General features: G+C 35.7%; 1 protein-coding gene across 1 annotated transcript in view; it reads left to right on the top strand.

Annotated features, from left to right (window-relative positions):
- The window catches only part of LOC148953544 (small G protein signaling modulator 3), a 123601-nt gene extending 105256 nt beyond the window's left edge, over window positions 1-18345 (top strand). Inside the window, exons 8-11 of the mRNA XM_089088593.1 lie at window positions 678-956; window positions 3625-3767; window positions 9193-9353; window positions 16945-18345. Of these exons, the coding sequence (XP_088944719.1) occupies window positions 678-956; window positions 3625-3767; window positions 9193-9353; window positions 16945-17140 (779 nt within the window). The 3' untranslated portion in view covers window positions 17141-18345. The remainder of the gene's footprint in view (window positions 1-677; window positions 957-3624; window positions 3768-9192; window positions 9354-16944) is intronic.
- The last annotated feature ends 1586 nt before the right edge of the window (window positions 18346-19931 follow it).

The raw sequence follows: 19931 nt of genomic DNA, 5'->3' as shown, positions 1-19931 counted from the left end.
GGGGGAAGCGTTGTGGCTGAAAAATTATTGGGGAATGGATGTTTTATCAGTACTAGGGATCTGGTGCGGTTTTTCCTTGTGGGCATGACCCACAGTGAGGACGATGAATATGATGATTCTGTTTATATTTAGGTTTGTGAATGGTGGTTATTCTGGTTTTAGTCGTTTTGTTCAATCGTTTGATTTATTGTTATAATTGTTTTTGGGTGCTGTTTTCTTCTTTTTTTCCCCCGTTTTTTTGTGGCTGTTTCTCTGTGGGATGTTTTGTGTGCCAAGTATGCTATACTATTCTCATCAAATAATGGCATGGCCGTATCCAGGGGGGGGGGGTGTTAACTGGTTTGACCCCCCCCCCCTCCCCCGAAATTTTTGACCGAGTCGAAAATAAGCCAAAATTAGTAAAACCTAGGTAAATATCAGTAAAATTAGCCGAAAACTGAGTCAAAAATTAGTAGCCCCCCCCCCCGAAAAAGCCAAAAATTAGTAAACCCCCCCCCGAAAAAAGATCCTGGATCCGCCCTTGAATAATGGGTACATCAAAATAAAGATCAGTAATGAACTCTCGTTTCGAATTGCATATCATATTTGTTTTTTGAATTAGTTAAATTGTCCTCTGAACGGGTGCAATTGACAATGTAGATCTTACGTCTTTGTTGGTGAAATATACTTTATTTTAGACTTTGAGCGTACGGAGGAAGACGAACTTGGATTTAAGCGAAATGATATAATTACAATAGTAAGTCGGAAGGACGAACACTGTTGGGTAGGAGAATTAAATGGGCTACGAGGGTGGTTTCCAGCCAAGTTCGTTCAGCTTCTAGATGAGCGAAGTAAGCAGTATTGCAAAGCCGGAGATGACTCAGTTTCTGAGAAAATAGCCGATTTTGTCAGAGGATGCCTTTGTCCTGCCGTGAAGCAAGTATTGGAGTATGGACTCAAAAAGCCAAAAATTTTAGGTATTGGCTTCGTTTTACTTTTTCTTAAAAGAATGTTATTTGTTTGTGTAAATTTATGAAAAACGAATCAATGGTGAAGCCAAAAGAAAAGGAATTGTGAAGAAGGAAACGATTTATCTTTATTAGTTAAAAGAGATGGCATTTCTCTTTTTGGTCCAATTCCCCTAGTGTATATATATTCCCTATTTTTAGCAAATCTCTTGTCTGTTTTTGACTTGTTCGAAGTAATTTGGGTTTGATAATTTTCGGGTATCATTTTTTTGTTGTTGTTGTTTTTTTGGTAAGTATGGACTTAAAAACCGCAAATTTTAGGTAGATACTGGATTTATTCTCCGTAAATTGAAATCTGTAAATTGTAACTTTATATAGTAATCAAATACTAATAAGTTTTAATTTGTAAATTACTATTAAACATTTTTCTTTTTTTCCATTCTTGGCATTTACTTTCTAATAGCCAGATAAACAAGTGCTTTCCAGATAAACTATATTTAATATTTTAAGATAAGTAGTTCAGCTCGGTCAATGGAACTTCCAGAGATGTTTAGGATTTGATGTTTGGCTGATTCCTGGAAGTTCCATTCAGGGATCAGCAGAAACAGACCGGAAGGTGATTATTTACCCTTAATAAAAAGGGTAAAGAAAAGGTAAAAAGGGTAAATGCTTAAGACAACGGACTTTTGTGTCCCCCTTCTTTTTTGGTTGTTGCCTATAGTGGTAACTCTATGCACTGAAGCTTTCTCGTAAAATATTCGATTTTTTTATTCGGTCCTTAAAAATCTAAAGTAGTCATTAAATGTATTGTGATTGATAGACCTACCTGCCTCTTCTATAATATGCTAATCAAAAACGTTGGATTTATGTTTTTTTTTGTTGTTTCCGCTTCCCTCCTCTCTTTTTGCTTCCCGTATTGGGCAGCATAGGCCTTGGTACTTCGTACGGCCCTCACTAAGGGGCCATGACTTTGCTCAGATAGGGCTCGGGTCTTGAAATCGATCTGACAGAACTCAGACATGTGATAATGTGAATAAAACCTCGGTTTTCTCGAGATTTTGGTCCATGTGGGGTCCTATTGTTCGACTTGAACTTAGGGAATCGTCCCTCGCACATGGTCCTTCACTTCACTCCATTCGGGCTTTGGTTCGTGAATGACATATTGTAGAATTAATATTGCCTTCCTCAGCTCGCTTTGCCAGTAAGTCGGGTAGATTGGTCCTTCAACCCTTGTGTCGGTCTACTCGAGTCTCTTATATACAGCTATTCCAAAGCGAATTTTCATATACAATTGAAAAATAAAAGCTAGCCCAGTTTAAGAGGGTCAACAAAGTTGACAAAAAGTAGAAGATTTCTGAGAAACTCAGTTTTCAAACTACAAAAAATGCTTATATTCTATGAAGCCCTTATTTTTGTTCTTTGGCGAATTTTTAGGCATTTTCAGTGATGTTTTCGGTGGGTGTACATTTTATTTATATTGCAGTACGAAGACATCTTCAAGTAACGAAGACTTTGTGCTAAGACCCTTCTCTGATGTAAAGTTATGTGTGTGGTGGTGTATTCGGGACACACCTCTCTAAAAGAGGTACCCTATCTAAAACATTTGCATGCTACTCCAGGGGCAGATCCAGAATTTTTTTTAGGGGGGGGGGGGGCGCAAAATAGGTTGATCCGATAAACTTGCGCTAGGAGCAAGTTTAATTACCGCAAACTTGCGTTAATTAAGTAAACTACACTATTTAAGACCACGTTAGGGGGGGGGGGAGGGCGTGCCCCACTCACCCCCTGGACCTACCACTGTGCTGCTCATGGTTTTAATCACCGAAAAAATTTAATCTTTAAAACAATGCGCTTTTATTTAATTTTTTGTTGTGCCTTTACAAAACTTCTAGATGTTTTCATGCATTCAATGACGTTTTTATTTTTATTTTTCCAGATTTCCTTAACTGATATACTTTGTGGTCGTAAAACGTTATATACTATATTTGTAGTACTCTGTTTTTGCGATGACTCATTGCATATTTTTTTATAGAGTGCAGGTTCGCTGGCACGGTAAGGCCCACCACCTTGAAATTGAATCCTAGGTACAATTAGCTTATTTAAGTTTTGAATTCATTTCGACTTGATTTATAATGTATTGCAAATGTACTCCAAATTATATTTGCAATTATATTCCGAAATTTTAATAAATTATGTACCAGTTGTATTCCAATTATTATCATTAAGATCTCCTATTTAAGGAAGAGGCGTATAAATACGAAGTTTCATATATTTAGTTATATGTCATGTATGTTATTTTTTAGGCTTGTGGAGAGTAATAGACTAATCAAAAACATTTATTATAGCATTAAGATAGGAGAGATAGCTTGCTCTAAGTAAAACAGTGCACTAGAGTAGAGAGGATCTTTTTTTACTTTTTTAAGCAGGATTTGCGAAAGCAGAAAGCATGACTCACACGACCGTTGTTGCAAAATGCATTGTTTTTCAGGGTGTAGGTCAGCTTTTGTCAGAGAATTCTGAAAAGTGAGAAGGAACGGTGCACGACAAGCACCATGCTGTATAATGCATGGTATATCAAAATTGGGGAACATGCTAACTTTTGAGTTTACACCTGTCTACTAATATCGATGCTTGAATAATTAATGTTTTTTGTATTTTCATTTGAGAATCACTTTAGGTACCCCTTGTCATCCCTGGCTGTTTTTGGAAGAAGCAGCCGTTCGTCAAGTTGAAAAGGATTTCAACTCAGTTTATAGCAGGCTCGTTCTTTGCAAAACGTTTCGGCTTGATGAAGATGGCAAGGTTCTTACTCCCGAAGAAGTAAGCTTACTGAGTTTTATCCCCTTATTCTAATCCCAAATTTGGTTGTGGTGTACTTCCCTTTTCTGTTGTAGCGTCGTGTAAATCACAGCATAAATATTATACAGTGGGGGAAATTCCTATCTTCTCCATTAAAAATTTTTGGGCCAGATCAGTCTTGCACATTTCTTCGTGACTCCGCCTTCATGCGTGCGGAATGACAAATTACCAGGTAGCAACTGAAGCTATTACCATTGACAGAAAGGGAAACTTCCCTTTGTGTGCGATGTTATGTGTCCTATGAACAAATTTTTCATACTGTATAGTATTTATGCTGTGGTACAGAGGTAATAAAACACTGTTCTGATAAAGAATATAATAGAAGTTGATGATCGCAAATTCTGGCCACGAAAAATTTAAGAAAATTCTACAAATTTTACAATTTGCTTTTCCGAAATTAAACAGGGGTCATTCAAGTATCAATATTGTTAAACTGGCAACCATTACCAAAGGGTTTAAGGTTTATTTTTACTTTTTTCTGATTGGCAGATTTTCAACTCTTTTTGTCCAAAATCTTTCATTAGCTAGTTTGCCAATTTGAAATTGAGGCAAATGCTTTTAGACAGCTTTTCTCAATCTTTTTTTTCAAGATCTTTTTTGTGATGTAATCCAGTTATATGAGGGTTACTACTACTAACAACTCACCGCAGCACCAAGCCGCCTGAGGCCAACACAGCTACGCACGATCCTCCTCCTCCCCAATCTATTCAAAGCCTCCCTTTTTACACCCGCCCACGAAGTTCCCATTTCCTTGAAATCTTTCTTTATGACGTCCTCCCACCCCAGACGGGGAAGTCCTGCCTTCCGTTTAGCCCTAGACGGTTGGCTAAAAAAAACAATCTTCGGCAATCTATCATTCCTCATCCGCACAACGTTCCCTGGCCATCTCAACCTTTCTTTCCTTACAGCCCTAGAGAGTGGTATTGAACCACAGTTTTCGTATAACCTATTGTTTGAAAACGGTCAGTCAACCGGGTACCCAGAATAATCCTTAAACAATTTCTCTGGAAAACATCTAGCAAATCTTCGTCCGCTTTTCGGAGTGTCCATGCTTCAGAGCCATATTTGACCACTGTCATCACTGTAGCTTCTAACATTCTAATCTTGGTTTGCAGACTTATCTTCCTATTCTTCCAGACTTTTTTTAACTGTGAAAAAACACCCTGAGCCTTGGCTATTCTATTTTTAACATCTTCGCTGCTCCCACCATCTTTACTAATAATACTACCAAGGTAAGTGAAACTGCCCACCTGATCAATCTTTTCATTACCCAACGTCACTTTTTCATCTTCACTTATTCCTAGCCTTAGTGACTTAGTCTTCTTAACATTAATTTTTAAACCTATTCTAGCACCCTGAAAACCTCTAAAACTTCATTCATTTTGCTCACACTTTCATCTAGGATGCTTAAATCACCAGCATAATCCAAGTCCAGGAGACTTTTTCCTCCCCATTTGATTCAGTGGTCTCTCATTGCCTTTCCTGTGCTCCTTAAAACAAAGTCCATCAAAATAATCCATACTAAGGGGGATAGAACACAACCCTGCATAACTCCTGATTTAATACAAAACTAGCTGCTAACCTCATTTCCTACCTTAACCGCAGCAGTGTTATTCTCATACATAGCACTAATCACTTTAATGTATTTGTCTGGTATACCATATAAGGATAAAACCTTTACTAAAGCTCCTCTATCAACAGAATCGAACGCATGCTCATAATCTATAAAACTGAGGACCAAAGGTGTTGTTAACTTATATTAAAGTATCTACGCGTTAACAATGACTAATGAGAGGTGCAGTTTTTTAGGGGTACAGTTCAGTGAAGTATTTTGTGAAAATAAAACGAGAAAACATTTTGTTTTTCATTTGGTTTTTCACGATGCACGAATTGTTTTATGCTGGTTTATCTGAGGAGTTAATTCTTGTTTTGTGGCACATGATTGTCTTATGAACGATGACGTTAAGATATTTTTTTGGAGCTTGCAGCTCAATCTTGTAGTTAACAAAGGTATTGATCCGAAGTGTATTGAACGACACTAATATAGCATTAATATAGCACAGACAGTGGATCATATTGTCAATAATGTGTCCCCGCTAATTTTCAGGTGGGCCAGGGAAAATAAAAACGGCGTTTAATTTCCCGTAAAATCAGAAAAGTCGACCAATTGCATAAGAGAACTGAGACTGAGATTCGTTATTGAAAAAGTTCGGCATGCTGAACAGTGTTTCTACTCTACAGATTTTGCATAGATTTGATGTATGTCTACGGACAAAAGAACGTTGTTATGGAAAAGATATAAATACGACAAACGGGTCTCTACGGAATACGGAATTTGTTTCCGTAGATTCCTGTTACGGAATCTACGAAATACCTACGGAAAAACCGGAATCCTATTAAATGTCAGATGGCGAAATGTCATATTCACTCTTTCCTTATAATATCTACGTCAGATCATTAGGGAATTCTCCTAAAAATCCCAATTTTCGGTTCGATGCCAACGCGTTGTTAAACCCAAATTTTGATGTAATCTGATCTGCACCTTTTTTGTTTATAGCACGGAATATTGGCATTTTTTGTTATTAGAATTTTTTGACAAAACCCCTAATAAAAATAAAATTTTGGAAAACTTTAAACTGAGTTTTATCCCCTTATTCTAATCCCAAATTTAGTTTTCGTGTACTTCTCTTTTCTGTTGTAGCGTCGTATAAATCACAGCTTAAATATGAAAATACGCATTATCTCCATTCAATATTAAAAAAAAATAGAATAGCCTCTAAGTACAGAAACATTTAGCTTGTAAAAATAAATAGCACCTGCTCTTATTTTATACTTATGCACTTTTGTTCATATTTTTCATAGGAGCTGTAGAAACTGTATTCGAAGAAACTGTAAAACATATAAAAATTCGCTGGTGAAAGATTACTAGTGTCTGGAGATTTTCTGGTTTTTCTAAGAAAATAATGTTGGCTTTTTTAGCTTTCATGGGCCTATTTAGAAAAAATTTCTATTCTCTTTAACTTGGTAATGCCATTAAATCCACTGCCAAAATGTACTAAATATGTACAATTGCTTTTTCATTAGTGGGTTTGTGCAATATATTGTTAAAAAATCTCAGACAGTTTTTTTTTTACAAAACCCCTAAAAAAAATAAAATTTTTAAGAAATTTACTGCCCAGCGGAAGAGAAAAACATTTCAAATCTAGTGAGGTTCCAGTGTAGTATCTGTGAACGAATACTATGAAAAAAACTGCCGGTTTTTTTGCGGTCATGCACTTAGACTATGAGACTTTGTGGCATCTAATGGCTTACGAAAAATTGTACTGGATCCGAAACGCCATATATAAATTTTCTATTCAACATATCTTGACATTTAACGGGTTATAAAGAGGCGTTTAATTAAAAGAATGATCCTGAAGTAGAATTACTCCTTTTTTTTCAAAGGAAGGTCAGCCGAGTGTACATAATTATGTTACTGATGAAAAACTATTTTATTCGTTCATTTGCTATGTTTTTTTTGTTTCGTGTTTTCTATTTACTTTCGGCTCATAACACATAAATACAAAAATAATCAAAAGAATTCGTTTAGTATTTTAAATTCTTTGCTACTGTAGAGTTTGTTAATCCTTTTATTCTGGTAGGGTATCTCTACGGCTTGCTAAAGCTGGTTGTAGCTAACGGCTGGTTGGGATGGTCTCAGTCAAAGATAATATGAAATAAAATAGTAAAGGAAAATAAGAAAAAGGAAAGCAAAATCTTTCAATCTAGTTCTGCTCTTCAGGACTGAATCTGTTCAGTAGCAAGCTAGATACAATAGAAGCGAAAAAAAAAAATAAAGTGAAACTAATGATAATTTTTTTATTACTAATCTTCGTTTGTTATTTAATCAAAATGAGATTTTGAAAGCTTTTGCAATTAAATTTCATTATCCAAGCACATGTTTGTTTTCAGTGCCGCCAGACGCAAGCTTAAACAAAATTGGGCCATACCTGCCACACCTGTGCTGAAGTAGCAGGGGTTAACCAGACTCTTGGTATCATCAAGCATACACTCACCAGTAGATCCCCAGCAATAGTGACAAAACTACGCTGAACTACGCTAGAATGTTCTTTTTATTTGCCTTACTTTCTACCGTCATTGGCGTGTTTTGAAATTGCACCAATTCATCCTTAAAACTGACATTTTCATTGCTACTGTTTCGACCTTTGAAATCCAGATTTAAATTTTTTTAATCCAAAAATATTTCATTCCAGCTTAATAAGCTTTAAAGTGAGGTCACACAAGGATTTCTGGTTTTCGTAAACTATAGAGAATACTAAAGCTAAATTATTTGCTAAAGTCTTTGATACAGTATTACCCTAGACGTTTCCGGGTTAGGTATTTCTGGCATTTCAGTATTCCGGTTTAGGTATTATTGAATAGATTTAAAAGACCAGAATAAATATTTTTTTTATAAATAAATAAATATTTTTTTTATAAATAAATAAATATTTTTATTTATAAAAGACCAGAATAAATAATTTTATTTAAAAGACCAGATTAAACAAATATTTTTTTTTTATCAAATCCTTAGTTTCACAAGTATTTCAGGCATCGTACAGCGTATATTATTCAAATTTAAGTTCAAAAATATCATGTATAATAAATAAAATATTAGAAATTAAAAAATATGTATTCTATTTGACTGTCAATCCTTATGCATTGATCTTTGATCTTAATTTCATAAAACAGGTCACGCAATTTTCATTATTAACAGTACTGGACAAAGCCTTGGACAAATCCAAATGTTATCAAAAGTCATTGAATGAACTGAGTGTTTCTTAACAAACTAGTTTCATTTGGTAAAGACAAAATATTTTTTACTTATAGCTTAAAAAAAACTTATATAAGTTCAAAAGTTTCTGTCAATCTACAATTCTTTGGCATTTTCTTAACATATGTTATGTACAGCGGTTTCCAGTTACCAAAAATTTGCTATGATTTTCGCGTAAAGGTTAAAGAACGAAGGGAAGGAAATTCCTTTTATTTATTTTTATTTTATTACGGATAAGTATCCGGATAAATTTGTGAAAAGTTATTCTGGCAATGTGATTATTTTCTCCCTTCAAAAATGACGGCAGAAGGGAGAGAAAGAGAGAAAATTTTTGTGAAATTTTTCATTTTGGAAAATTATTACCAAAATGAAATCTAATAATCAATAATCAATTCTACCTTTCGATGCATTCATGCTGTTAATATAACTCCACGGTTTATTATTATAGAAACAATTAGCTGCCTAGTCTTTTATAACTGGATCAAAAAGAGAAAGAATATATTTACGGTAATAACCTTCTTCATTTACTTATTGCAAAGTAATTACCAATATACCTTTTTTCTCTTCTTTTAGCTTTTATATCGATGTATTCAAGCTGTTAATATAACGCACGATGCAGTTCATGCTCAGATGGACGTTAAGCTGCGCAGTCTTATTTGTTTGGGGCTAAATGAGCAGGCATTACACCTCTGGCTTGAAGTCTTATGCTCAGCAACGGAGACAGTTCAGAAATGGTAAGCTCCTCTGTCTCATTATCAATGCGTCAATGTAAATAGCTTGTACTAAACATCTCATGGCACTAACATTTGTCAATGGATTAAAAACGTGAGTGCTTCAAACATCTTAGATATAAATATGCTAGACCTAACCTAATCTTGTGACGATATGGTAGTGTTTCCAGAGTAATTGCCTAAGGTGTTAGGAGTTCTTGTGAGTGGTTATATGTCAAACCAAAACTTTGGTAAGGTTTCCCACTGTCTTGATCTGCAAAGAAAGGAAGGCTGAGATCATTAGAACACGTTTTAAAAGTGACCACAAAATGTGATTTACGGATTTGTGTTGTAAGATGTTTTTGTAAAATGTGTTGCAACACGGATTTGTGTTGTAACCTAAATGACAGATGTTTACTGAAAGACTACTAAAGATATGCGTCGTGGCAATGCAGATGGGTTAAATATAAAATAGGAAGTCCACAAACGGGATGAGAAAAGGCTGCAGACGATTTTGCCATGACTTACTGATTTACGTAATTAAGTGACATGGTAATTTTTGGATTTTTCTCGGATAGACTACCAAAAATTGTGTTTTTTTTTGCCATGTACCTGAGTTAAACTCAAAAGCAAAAAGTCCTCAGATCGTGTGGGAAGAGGTCACGGATTATTGTAAAACATGATTTACGAATTTACATAATGTACGTACTTTTAAGGATATGCTACAAAAGTTGTGCTTTTGGCAGTTCACCAGGATTAAACAAGCAGCAGGACCTTCTCACATGGGAAGAGTTTTAAAGGAAGTGGGAACTTCATGGGAGGGGTCATTATAAGTTATTGTCTGTCCCCCTCTTAGATCCTTTTATTGTAGTTGGACTTTAATATTAGGGGAGAGTAGTGTACCTTGGACCTATGCTGATAGCAGCACCATCTTTGAAGAGACAGAAATAACTGAGTTTATAGTTTATTCTTTTCCCCAGGCATGCATTTGAGATGGATTTTGTTGTAGAATCTGTACTTGTTGATTGTTAAATAACAGAAGGTTTTGACAGCCTAAAAGTAATTATTTTACGTTTGCTATTTATATATAGTTTCATAATTATTGATTTTATAAATTAAAAAGTTAGCTTCATCTTAATACGGCATAATTTGATTACAAGAATATCTGTTTGAATAAAGCATAAGGTTAACTTACAATCTCTGGTCGGCCATTTTTAATGGGGTGCCAAAATGGTGCACCCTGGTCCAAGCTAAAGTAGTGTACCTTGAACCTAAATCCAATGTACACCATTTACTCGTATGCATTCATAGAATATTATTCTGTAAACTGTGTACTCCAGACTCAGAGTAAATTATGCTTCAAAAATTGCTGTCTACGCCTAACTCTTTTACATGTAAAAAAATATATACGGCAGGACTATTTAGAAAAAATAATACATCCTTATCCTACATCCTTTATTACGCCTTGCCCAAAGGCAATGCCAGGAAAGAAAACCCAAAAAAGAAGAAGAAAAAAAGTTAAATTGTGTGTTTTGACCAATATACCTGAAAGAGCTCAATTTGAGCTTTAAAAAAGCAAGCAGAGCTTTGAAAAAAGAAAAATAGGCCTACTAACGGAGGGGTAAAATAAAACAAAAGCAAGAAAGAAAGTGTTGTACAACTCAAGGTCGAACACAGACGTTGAGGGTGCTAAAGATGTTCAGTGTGAAGGTTTCGGGTGTTCAGGGGAAGATTTTACAGAATTTGAGAATCCCGATAATAAAAATATTGAGGCTGAAAGTTTTGTGTTGGTTACGTTCTGTTGGAAGAAAAACATAAAATTTTGTGCAGTTGAAGTTCTTGCAAAACATAATAAAGTCTATGAAATGAAATACTTAAAGGAGGACCTGGAACAGACAGAAGTTTATCTGAGAAGACCCAGTGACATATGACCTTGACCATAATGACAAAGTTGCTACATCCAGTAATGTCTAGACGGTCTCGACGTCAACTTGAGAAATTGTCTGACGGTCTGGATCTTTCAAGCTTTAGAGTAGGATAAAAAATTTGACTTTTAAGATAACTTTTTTATACAATTCTATTAATTTTTTTATCTTATAAAGATTTTCCATGTTAACAATCTGTTTTTATAAAACTAAACTTCTGTTTTATGCTTGGCTATATATTATACTTATTCTTAACCTATAGGTCTAAGGTTCACTTAGCCAAGAACCACCAGCTGTAGTGCACCTTGGTCCTAAATATATTTTTTTTTGTAAAATCATATAAAAACATATCCAAGTACAGTTTTATAAAAAATATATGTTGTAGCAAAATAGTTGAAATTTTTTATTAAATATTTCTAATACTTTTTTTTGCAGGAAGATTTGCAAATAAAGAAATAAGGACGTAAATAGGTCAAATGCAGGGCCGATCCCTGGGGGGGTTGGGTTAACCCGGTTGGACCCCCCCCCCCCGGAATGTTTTCTGACTCGTAAAAAACGCAACAAAAATGGATATAAATAAATTTTGTATGCGTTTTTTTTTATACCCCCCCCCCCCGAAAATTTTTTGGGTAAAACCCCCTCCGGAAAAAAAACGTGGGTACAGGCTTGGTCAATGGTAAACCAGTCTCCCATAACAAAAATTTAAATTTTTCCTTTTTGGCTAATTTCTGATTCCAGGATGAAGAATCAGGTTGGTTACTCGAGAATTACTGGAAATACTGGCAAATATAATCGTAATCATTTATGCAAATTACTTTCAGCTTATTTGCAACCTTTCAGGTTAATGCCTTTCTGGGTTTTTTCCTCTGATAAGAAAGGAAGATATTTCTTCTTTCGTATTCAGCATTTCCGGTATCACAAATTCCTTCTTCTCTCCTTTCCTTGGTACTGCAATAAGAAGACACAATTCGAAATGAACTTAGTTTTTAGTGAAGTTACGTGCTAAGCAGAAATCTTTCGAATACCAGCAATAATGAAGTTTCCGTACGACTGTCTTGAAAGTATTTATTTTAGATAATAATGTTGTTCTTTTTTTTGTGTTTTTTCTTTTCATTATTTGTTTTTCAAGGATTTTTACTTTTGTTATTAGTTTGTTAAAAAATAAATAACAATAATAATTGTAGGTCTGAATACGGGCGCGGGGGGGGGGGGGATTTACGCAGATATGTACTGTATGGAGTGTTTTGTTGGGATGAGTGGCTAGTATTGGTAATAATGATACCGTTCCAGTGACATTGAAAGCGTTTTATTATTAATTATAGTGTTTTCTTTTTATGTATTTTTCTTTTTTTCTTGTGTTTCTTCATTTCTTTTCCTCGGCTGCTTAATTTTTGTTATTAGGTAGTTGAAATTAATCAACAATAATAATTTTAGCTCTGAAGCGGTGGGGGGGGGGATATACGGGAAATAGGTCTGCCGCATGGGGTGTTTTGCTGTGATGATTGGTTAGTGCTAGTAGTATTGATGCCGTTCTACTGTCTTGGAAAGTGTTTTATTTTTAATAATGGTGTTTTTTATTGTTTTTCTTTTTTGTTTATTTTTTCTTTATTTGTTTTCCTCGGCTACTTAATTTTTGTTAATAATTAATCAAAAGATAAATAACTATAATAATTGTGGCTATGAGTGCGGGGGAGGGGAGGGCTGTACGTAGATGTGTCTGCCGTATGGAGTGTTCTTTGTTTTTCGAATTCTTTTTGTTAGAATTATTATTGTAATAATGTATCAAATTAGAATTTTTAATAGAATGTATTATCTTATTAGAATAACTTTACAATAATTCATGATCATAGCAATAATTCACTATTTGTACATTTCTTTGAAGTTTTACAAAACTTCAGTTGGAGGAGTGTAAAAAAAAGAGGAAAGTATATGGAAAGAATTTAAATAGACATTAGAATAAGTCATATTCACAAATATGCGTGCATATTTAGCCAAAGACATAGGCCTAACTAGAGGTATATTATATATAAAAGTGGGGGAGGGAGTAAACGGTGACTATTTATCTTTTTGAATTTTTGGCAACCCACAGAAGAATCAGGACCTACCGATTGAAAAACTTGTACGGTGTATTTTTTTACTATTCAAATATTATTGGAGTAATCAGGGCCGTATCCAGGATTTTTGTTCGGGGGGGGGGGGGGCTGACCCGATTTTTTCCCGTGGACTTTGTCTAACATCCTCGAGCAACATTACGTGAGCTCGAGACCGTTAGTCTGCCCCTTGCGAACGAGGACGCGTCCACTAGGCATACTTTCGTATCTATAAGGGGCATTTTTTTTCTTTTCTTTTCTTTGGTAACGCAAAAACAAGACCAAGTATTTACATACAGTTAAATGCTACAAGCGATTTTTTTTTTTTTTTTTTTTTTTTTTTTTTTTTTTTTTGCGCAAAAAGAAGCCAAATAGTAGGCTAGAAGTAGTCTATATATTTTTTTGTTTTTTTGTTCTTTTTTTAGCTAAAAGTAAGGACGAGTATCTATAAAACGAAATCCAGGCGACGATTTTTCTTCCCTGCAACAATGTCGATGACCTTGTCAGGGCAGACGTCATCGTCCCTATGGACTGCAAGGAGGGCTAAGCCACTCAATCGTTCTTCTCCTGTTGAATTTCTCAGCCACGTTTAGAGCCTTCTGAGCGTTGAGAAACTTCTTTCCGGAGTAGCAGTGCTAACAGGTAACGTCGCAAGAACAGCCAGAAGAAGAAAAACATTTGGAAAAAAGGTAGGCCTTAGCACAAGTAGGACACAGCACAAGTAGGCCTCTTTGATACCGCAATAATCTCCCACTTGATGTGTCACAGCTGAATTTCTTGCTTCAGACAGTCTGGCTAGGGAAAAATATCACCGTAGAATTTAATCAACGACTCCAGGTGTAATGTCTTCAGATCGACAGAGGCAATTTTGGTAGGAGAACGGACGCTGAGCTTTGACAGCAGTTTCTGGTGAAGCACAAATCGTTGTTTCAGCTCTGAAGTGAAGTAGTCCAGGAAAGGAATAAAGAGCGAGGTTCTATAGTGGTTGAGAAGGTCTGGATCTTCTGCATGCATACTCTAATCACCTTTAATTATTGGACAAATCATCCCAAGTCCTAAGTTGCTGGCAAAACCCCAAGCCTTATTGGAAATAGATGTCAAGATAATTGCAGTATTTCCTCGCACGTCAAGTGTTTTTGATAGGACGGTTTCCATGTGCCTGATAGAATCAGCCAACTCTTAGACAAACGGTTAACGAGACTTGAACGGTAGCCGCATAATGTAGAAAGCCAATTGACTAAACGTGGACACACAACAAATTTCGACTCACTCATCGTGTCCAGCAACTGCGCCGCTTTTATAGAAGTTTTTGCATGTCCGTTCTCTTCAAGAGCTTTCAGGGATTGTAGGATTGGTCGGTAAAGCTCAAGAGAACGCACGACTAAATCATGTCACTCCACCCATCTTGTTTTGCATATTCCGGTTAAAGTATGTTTCTTCGAATCCGGTAGAATTTCGTTGATCTTCTCTTTTAAATTCTGTGTCCTAAGTGGGGAAGTATGGTATAAACTGTAAACTTGTGCCAAGATACCGTAGAAATGCTTAAACGCCAGAATAGAGCATACAGAATAGTTGACCAAGTTGAAACTGTGCGCACTACAATGGACGTAAAGCGCCTTCGGATGCTTTTCACGTATAACAGCCTGGACATCCCTAAGATGCCCACTCATTGCTGCTACACCATCATATCGCTGAGCAACCATCTTGTTCAGATTAAGACCATGGCTTTCGAGAAATTGCAGCATTGATGAAGCCAGACATTGCCCAGTCAAATCAGAAACTGGGGTAAAACCAAGGAAGTCCTCATGCAAGTTCCCTTTGAAAGTGTAGCGGACGCAAACAGACAGCTGCTCGGTATTCGAGACGTCCGCCGTTTCATCCGCAGATTCCCCAAGCGCTGGTGGCAGCCTTTGCCAGCTGTCTCTGACGAGAACAGAACGCAAAATCTGCAAAAAGCAGCGTCCTCAGACGGAGAGTAGGACAACCAACTGAAACGAGCGAGCCAAGTTAACTGAAACTTCAGCCTCCGTTTTTCGGATACTGTAAAATTGTAGGAAATATCTGGAGTCCATGGGCTCTACAGAAACTAAAGTTTATAATTGGTATCGCGACTGGATGATTTATTGACAAAACGACTGATATTATTTGCAAACAACGACAAAGAATGGGTTGGTACAAGTGCGTATTGCATCATGGTTGGTTCCAGTGTGCGTGATTCAGAAGCTTCAACGATGGCTCCAGGGCCCTTCGGATCCACAGGTGTAGATGAATGCTCCGCAGACGTCCCGCTAAAGCCACTGTCAGAAATATCCCTGGTCCGATTTGGCAGAAAAAACGACGCAATGTCACACTTCCTCTTCATGTTGAAAATCAATCTTCTCCTAGGCAAGTCTAAAATTCAACTGAACGGACAGTCTTGCACTCTCTTATTCCCTACCTCGAGCGCCCATTAATCCTAATTTACTATACAAAGTCAGGTGAACATGGGGTTACCGAATTGCTTAAGATGATCAGAGCGCATTTTATTAACACTAATTTACTCTGCAAGGTCAGGTTAACATGGGGCTACCTAATAACGTAAGCTGATCAGAGCTCATATTATTAACCCCAATTTGCTACGCAAGGTCAGGGGAACATGGGGTTACCTAATTGCGTAAGCTGTTCAGAGCGCATATTATTAACCCTAATTTACTATGCAAAGTCAGGTGAACATGGGGTTCCCTACAGTAACCTAATTGTTTAAGCTGATCAGAACTGTTAACCCACAGAATGCAATAAGATTTAGTATGGGGGCATATTTTTTTTCTGGTAAGGTTCTGTCTTTACAGGTATTTTTTAGACTAATTTTCGACTCGGTCAAAAATTTCGGGGGGGGGGGTTCAAACCGGGTAACCCCCCCCCCGGGATACGGCCCTGGGAGTTATAAATAAGTAAATGGACATCTTAACAACGTTTATAGATTTATATAATAACTATTCTTTAATATCCTACAATTTAACGCCCTACCTATCGCTGCAAACTTATCCTGAGAAATCTCCCGGCCACCTGATGCTATCATAACATTCGCTTTCAATAACACCTATCAGCCACACTTTATTATAGCGTATTATCCTAACCCAAAGAGGAAGGCTCTTGCACCCGTCAGTGTTCCGCCCTCACCCCTGAAATGAAGCCCACTTTCACTTATACGCCCATAAATTGGCCATTAAGGGCCTTCATTGTTTCAAACCTTTCATGTATTTTCTTTTTTCTCTTTGAGGAAAACATTCAGCGTTTCATTTAAACCTCGATTTTTAGACTCACCTTAATTCTGTTAAGCAAGGCAAAATTCGGAGTAAATTCGAGTAAGTATGGGAAAAAAAACGTGTTGAAGCATTCCCCCTTTAATGGACCTCTGTGTTTAGGTAGCTACTTCCTTTTTTGATGTTCGAATCAAAATAAAGTGTTTGTATGAAAATGTAAAATATACTCATTGTTTTATTTAAACATAAAAATACAAAAATATGTAAGAATAAAATACATACAAGAATATTAAAAATAAAATATAAACATATAAAAATAATAAAAATTCAAAATATAAAAATATACTCATTGTTTTAGGTATTACCCTTGGAGTTTCCTGAGTAGCCCTGCCTGGATTCAAATCAAATGTGAGCTACGTGTTTTGTCTCAATTTTCGTTCAACTTAAATCCAGACTGGGAACTCCCCATCACCTCCTCTGAAAGATCTCAGCCAATTCGAGATGGCGTTCGAGACATGTTAGTTAAACATCACCTATTTAGCTGGGATCTATAAATGTGAATTATTTTGTTGTGTTGAATTCGTTGTATTTATACAATCGCCAGAAGGTAAGAGTACATATGCAACCACGTACTCATACCCCAACGGTTGCATACACTCGTATACGGCTAAAGTACATGTATAATAAATTACGTGGTCTTTCTGGACATATAGTGACGGGAATAATGAAAAAAGAAAAAAAAGGACAGGGGTTATGTATCGCTTTTCAAACAGCTAAATTTTATCCCTGAAACTAACCGGCTGTGCTTCTCACCATATAAAGCTGTAAAAAAGGGATATATTACTACGAGAATGGACTTAAGAGAGGAGAGAGGCTGCTCGTTCTCCATTTAAGTCCGATAGAAAATCCTGGGTTTAGTCTGCATAGCATTTATAATCCATCAGTGATGTAGTGAAACAACCTAAATTTCTTCACAACCTTCACAACCTAATTTTCATTGATTAAAATCGCACACCTAGACACTTCCGAATCAAAATCTTGGATGTGTAGCTGTATAACATATGCTGTTGTTTTTCAGTAATCCAATGGAAACCATGGAACCACCTATATTTTTTGTTTTCTTTTTTAGTACTCCTAAACTATGACTGATTAAAATCTAACAGTCATGAAAAAACGGATTTTCTTCTCATTTAAATTTCCAGATAATGGATACTGGTCAAGTGCTGATACTTCTTGTGCCAAAAAAACCGGTGCAGAGGGGAAACACCTTTCCGGTGTTGCCTCAAAATGTGCCTCAAAATGTGTCGACACCTTTCCGGCTCCTTTCCTGTATTTAAAAGAAAAACTAATTTTCAGAATTAGTGAATTTTGCCGTAAACTCGATCCAAAAAGTAATTTACTGAAGATTGATTTTAAGCCGATGCACGATTTTTTAGAACAATGAAACGTGCATATGCTTGTCTTGACCTTTGGACAGCTTATGGCACAAAAGGAAATTAATATGTAAATATTTATTCCTTGTTTTTGATGAAGTATTTCCGCACTCTTCCTTTGCACAAAACCAAAAGCTTATTCTTTGAAGGCTTACAGCCTCCAAATCACTCCTAACCCCTCCCAGTGGCTGTGCCAGTTGTGTTTTTTTTTTTTTGCGTTCAGTATTCAGATTGGAGACTGTTTAAGAAACTTAACGTAATAGAATTTTTGTCGTATAAAAAATATCCTGTGTTAAATTGTAATTTCAAATTATCTGGAAAACAATCTCCACCAAGGAGCCGAGCTAATACCGTGTTATCCACTTTCTTTTTTTATCTTTTTTTTAAGCTCTGCATTTAAGAAACACCCAACCAGTAGACTAAACCCAGTGAACTGGAGAGAAAAAAATCTAGGTAGGCATGCTCTAAAAGTCTCAGGAAACGTCTTCTGGAAAAAATCCAGCATAAATATAAACTATGTATAGGGAACAATGGTCATTATGTAAATACGGTTTTATATATATATATATATATATATATATATATATATATATATATATATATATATATATATATATATATATATATATATATATATATATATATATATATATATATATATATATATATATATATATATATATATATATTCACATCTCAGACTCTGTTAGTTATATGGCTTGATTTTTAGTATGTAAAGTTGGGTTGTCTTTTTTATTGGAACTTTTCTGTGGATAAAACCAAACAAGCTGATGGATAAGTTTGAAAGTGCTATTTAAATTTAACATTTGTGCTTAAATTCCATAGTGACCATTTATGCTTTAAATCCTCCCTATATATTTCGTATCCTCCCTGTGTCAAAATCGAAGTAAGTTATTCATAAATTTCTCATTCCCCCTGTGTATTTCCAATCTTTCCTATGCACAATATCAAAGAAGAAGCTGATCGGCAAATTTTAAATCACATTGAATTTAGAATAATAAATTTAAAACTAAAACGTACGGTGACGTTTAGTAAATTAAAAACTCTATGCGCACTGAAAAGCAGTATTGCTCTTTCCATAGTTTTTATTTTTTGAATTGAGACTGTTGTCTGGTTATGGAAGTTGTACATGGTTTATGTTTTGAATATATATTGTATTGTTCTTTTTTAAAATAAAATGTCGAATTAATTTGTCTTTTTTTGGATTTGATAATTTTCCTTTTTGTTTGGTTTTCGTTGGTTTTTCCTTTCTTGTATTATTGCTGTCATCATTTTTTTTTTAAAGATTTACGGTGCCAAAAACAATGCTGACATACCGCTAGTCATGGCAATCACTATAATGGCCATCACCGTTTAGAACAATGAATGATGCTCCTCTGTTTCCAGATATGTTATTGGTACGAACCCCTGTCCGGGAAAGTTAAAAGATTTCGGGGTAAGCTTACACTTTCTTGGGGGCAGGGACTTACCTTTTTCCCTTCAAACATACAATGCAGGAATGCTGATATCCTACTAATCTTAACGATTATCGTTTTGGGGCAGTTTCTTAAATTATTTTGGGACAATTTCCTCTTAAATTAATTTGAAGCTATATTCTGAGAAAGGTTGGATTTTAGTCTGGTAGCCGGATTTCATATGATCAGAAGAAAAAGAAATTGCTTCCGTATGGCTAAATATCCAGATCGCTTCTGATTCAGATCCGGCTGGAAAGATTAGTTTTTCTGACTGGCAAAATTGTGTTTAAACAAATGAAGTTTTTTGTTTATGCACTGATAACAATCACTATTCGTACTCTTACTCTAGAAGAGTTTCTAAAACTTATGTAAGTTTTCCAGGGAGACGTCAGGGAGTTCACATTTCAATCAGACATCAAGCCGGAATTTAAACATTG

The sequence above is a fragment of the Artemia sp. Qi Xiang Cuo genome, chromosome 4 (assembly GCF_049724085.1).
Source record: "Artemia sp. Qi Xiang Cuo chromosome 4, ASM4972408v1, whole genome shotgun sequence".
Classification (NCBI taxonomy): domain Eukaryota; kingdom Metazoa; phylum Arthropoda; class Branchiopoda; order Anostraca; family Artemiidae; genus Artemia; species Artemia sp. Qi Xiang Cuo.
Note: the sequence above shows the minus strand (reverse complement) of the source record. Positions and strands in the feature narration are given on the sequence as shown.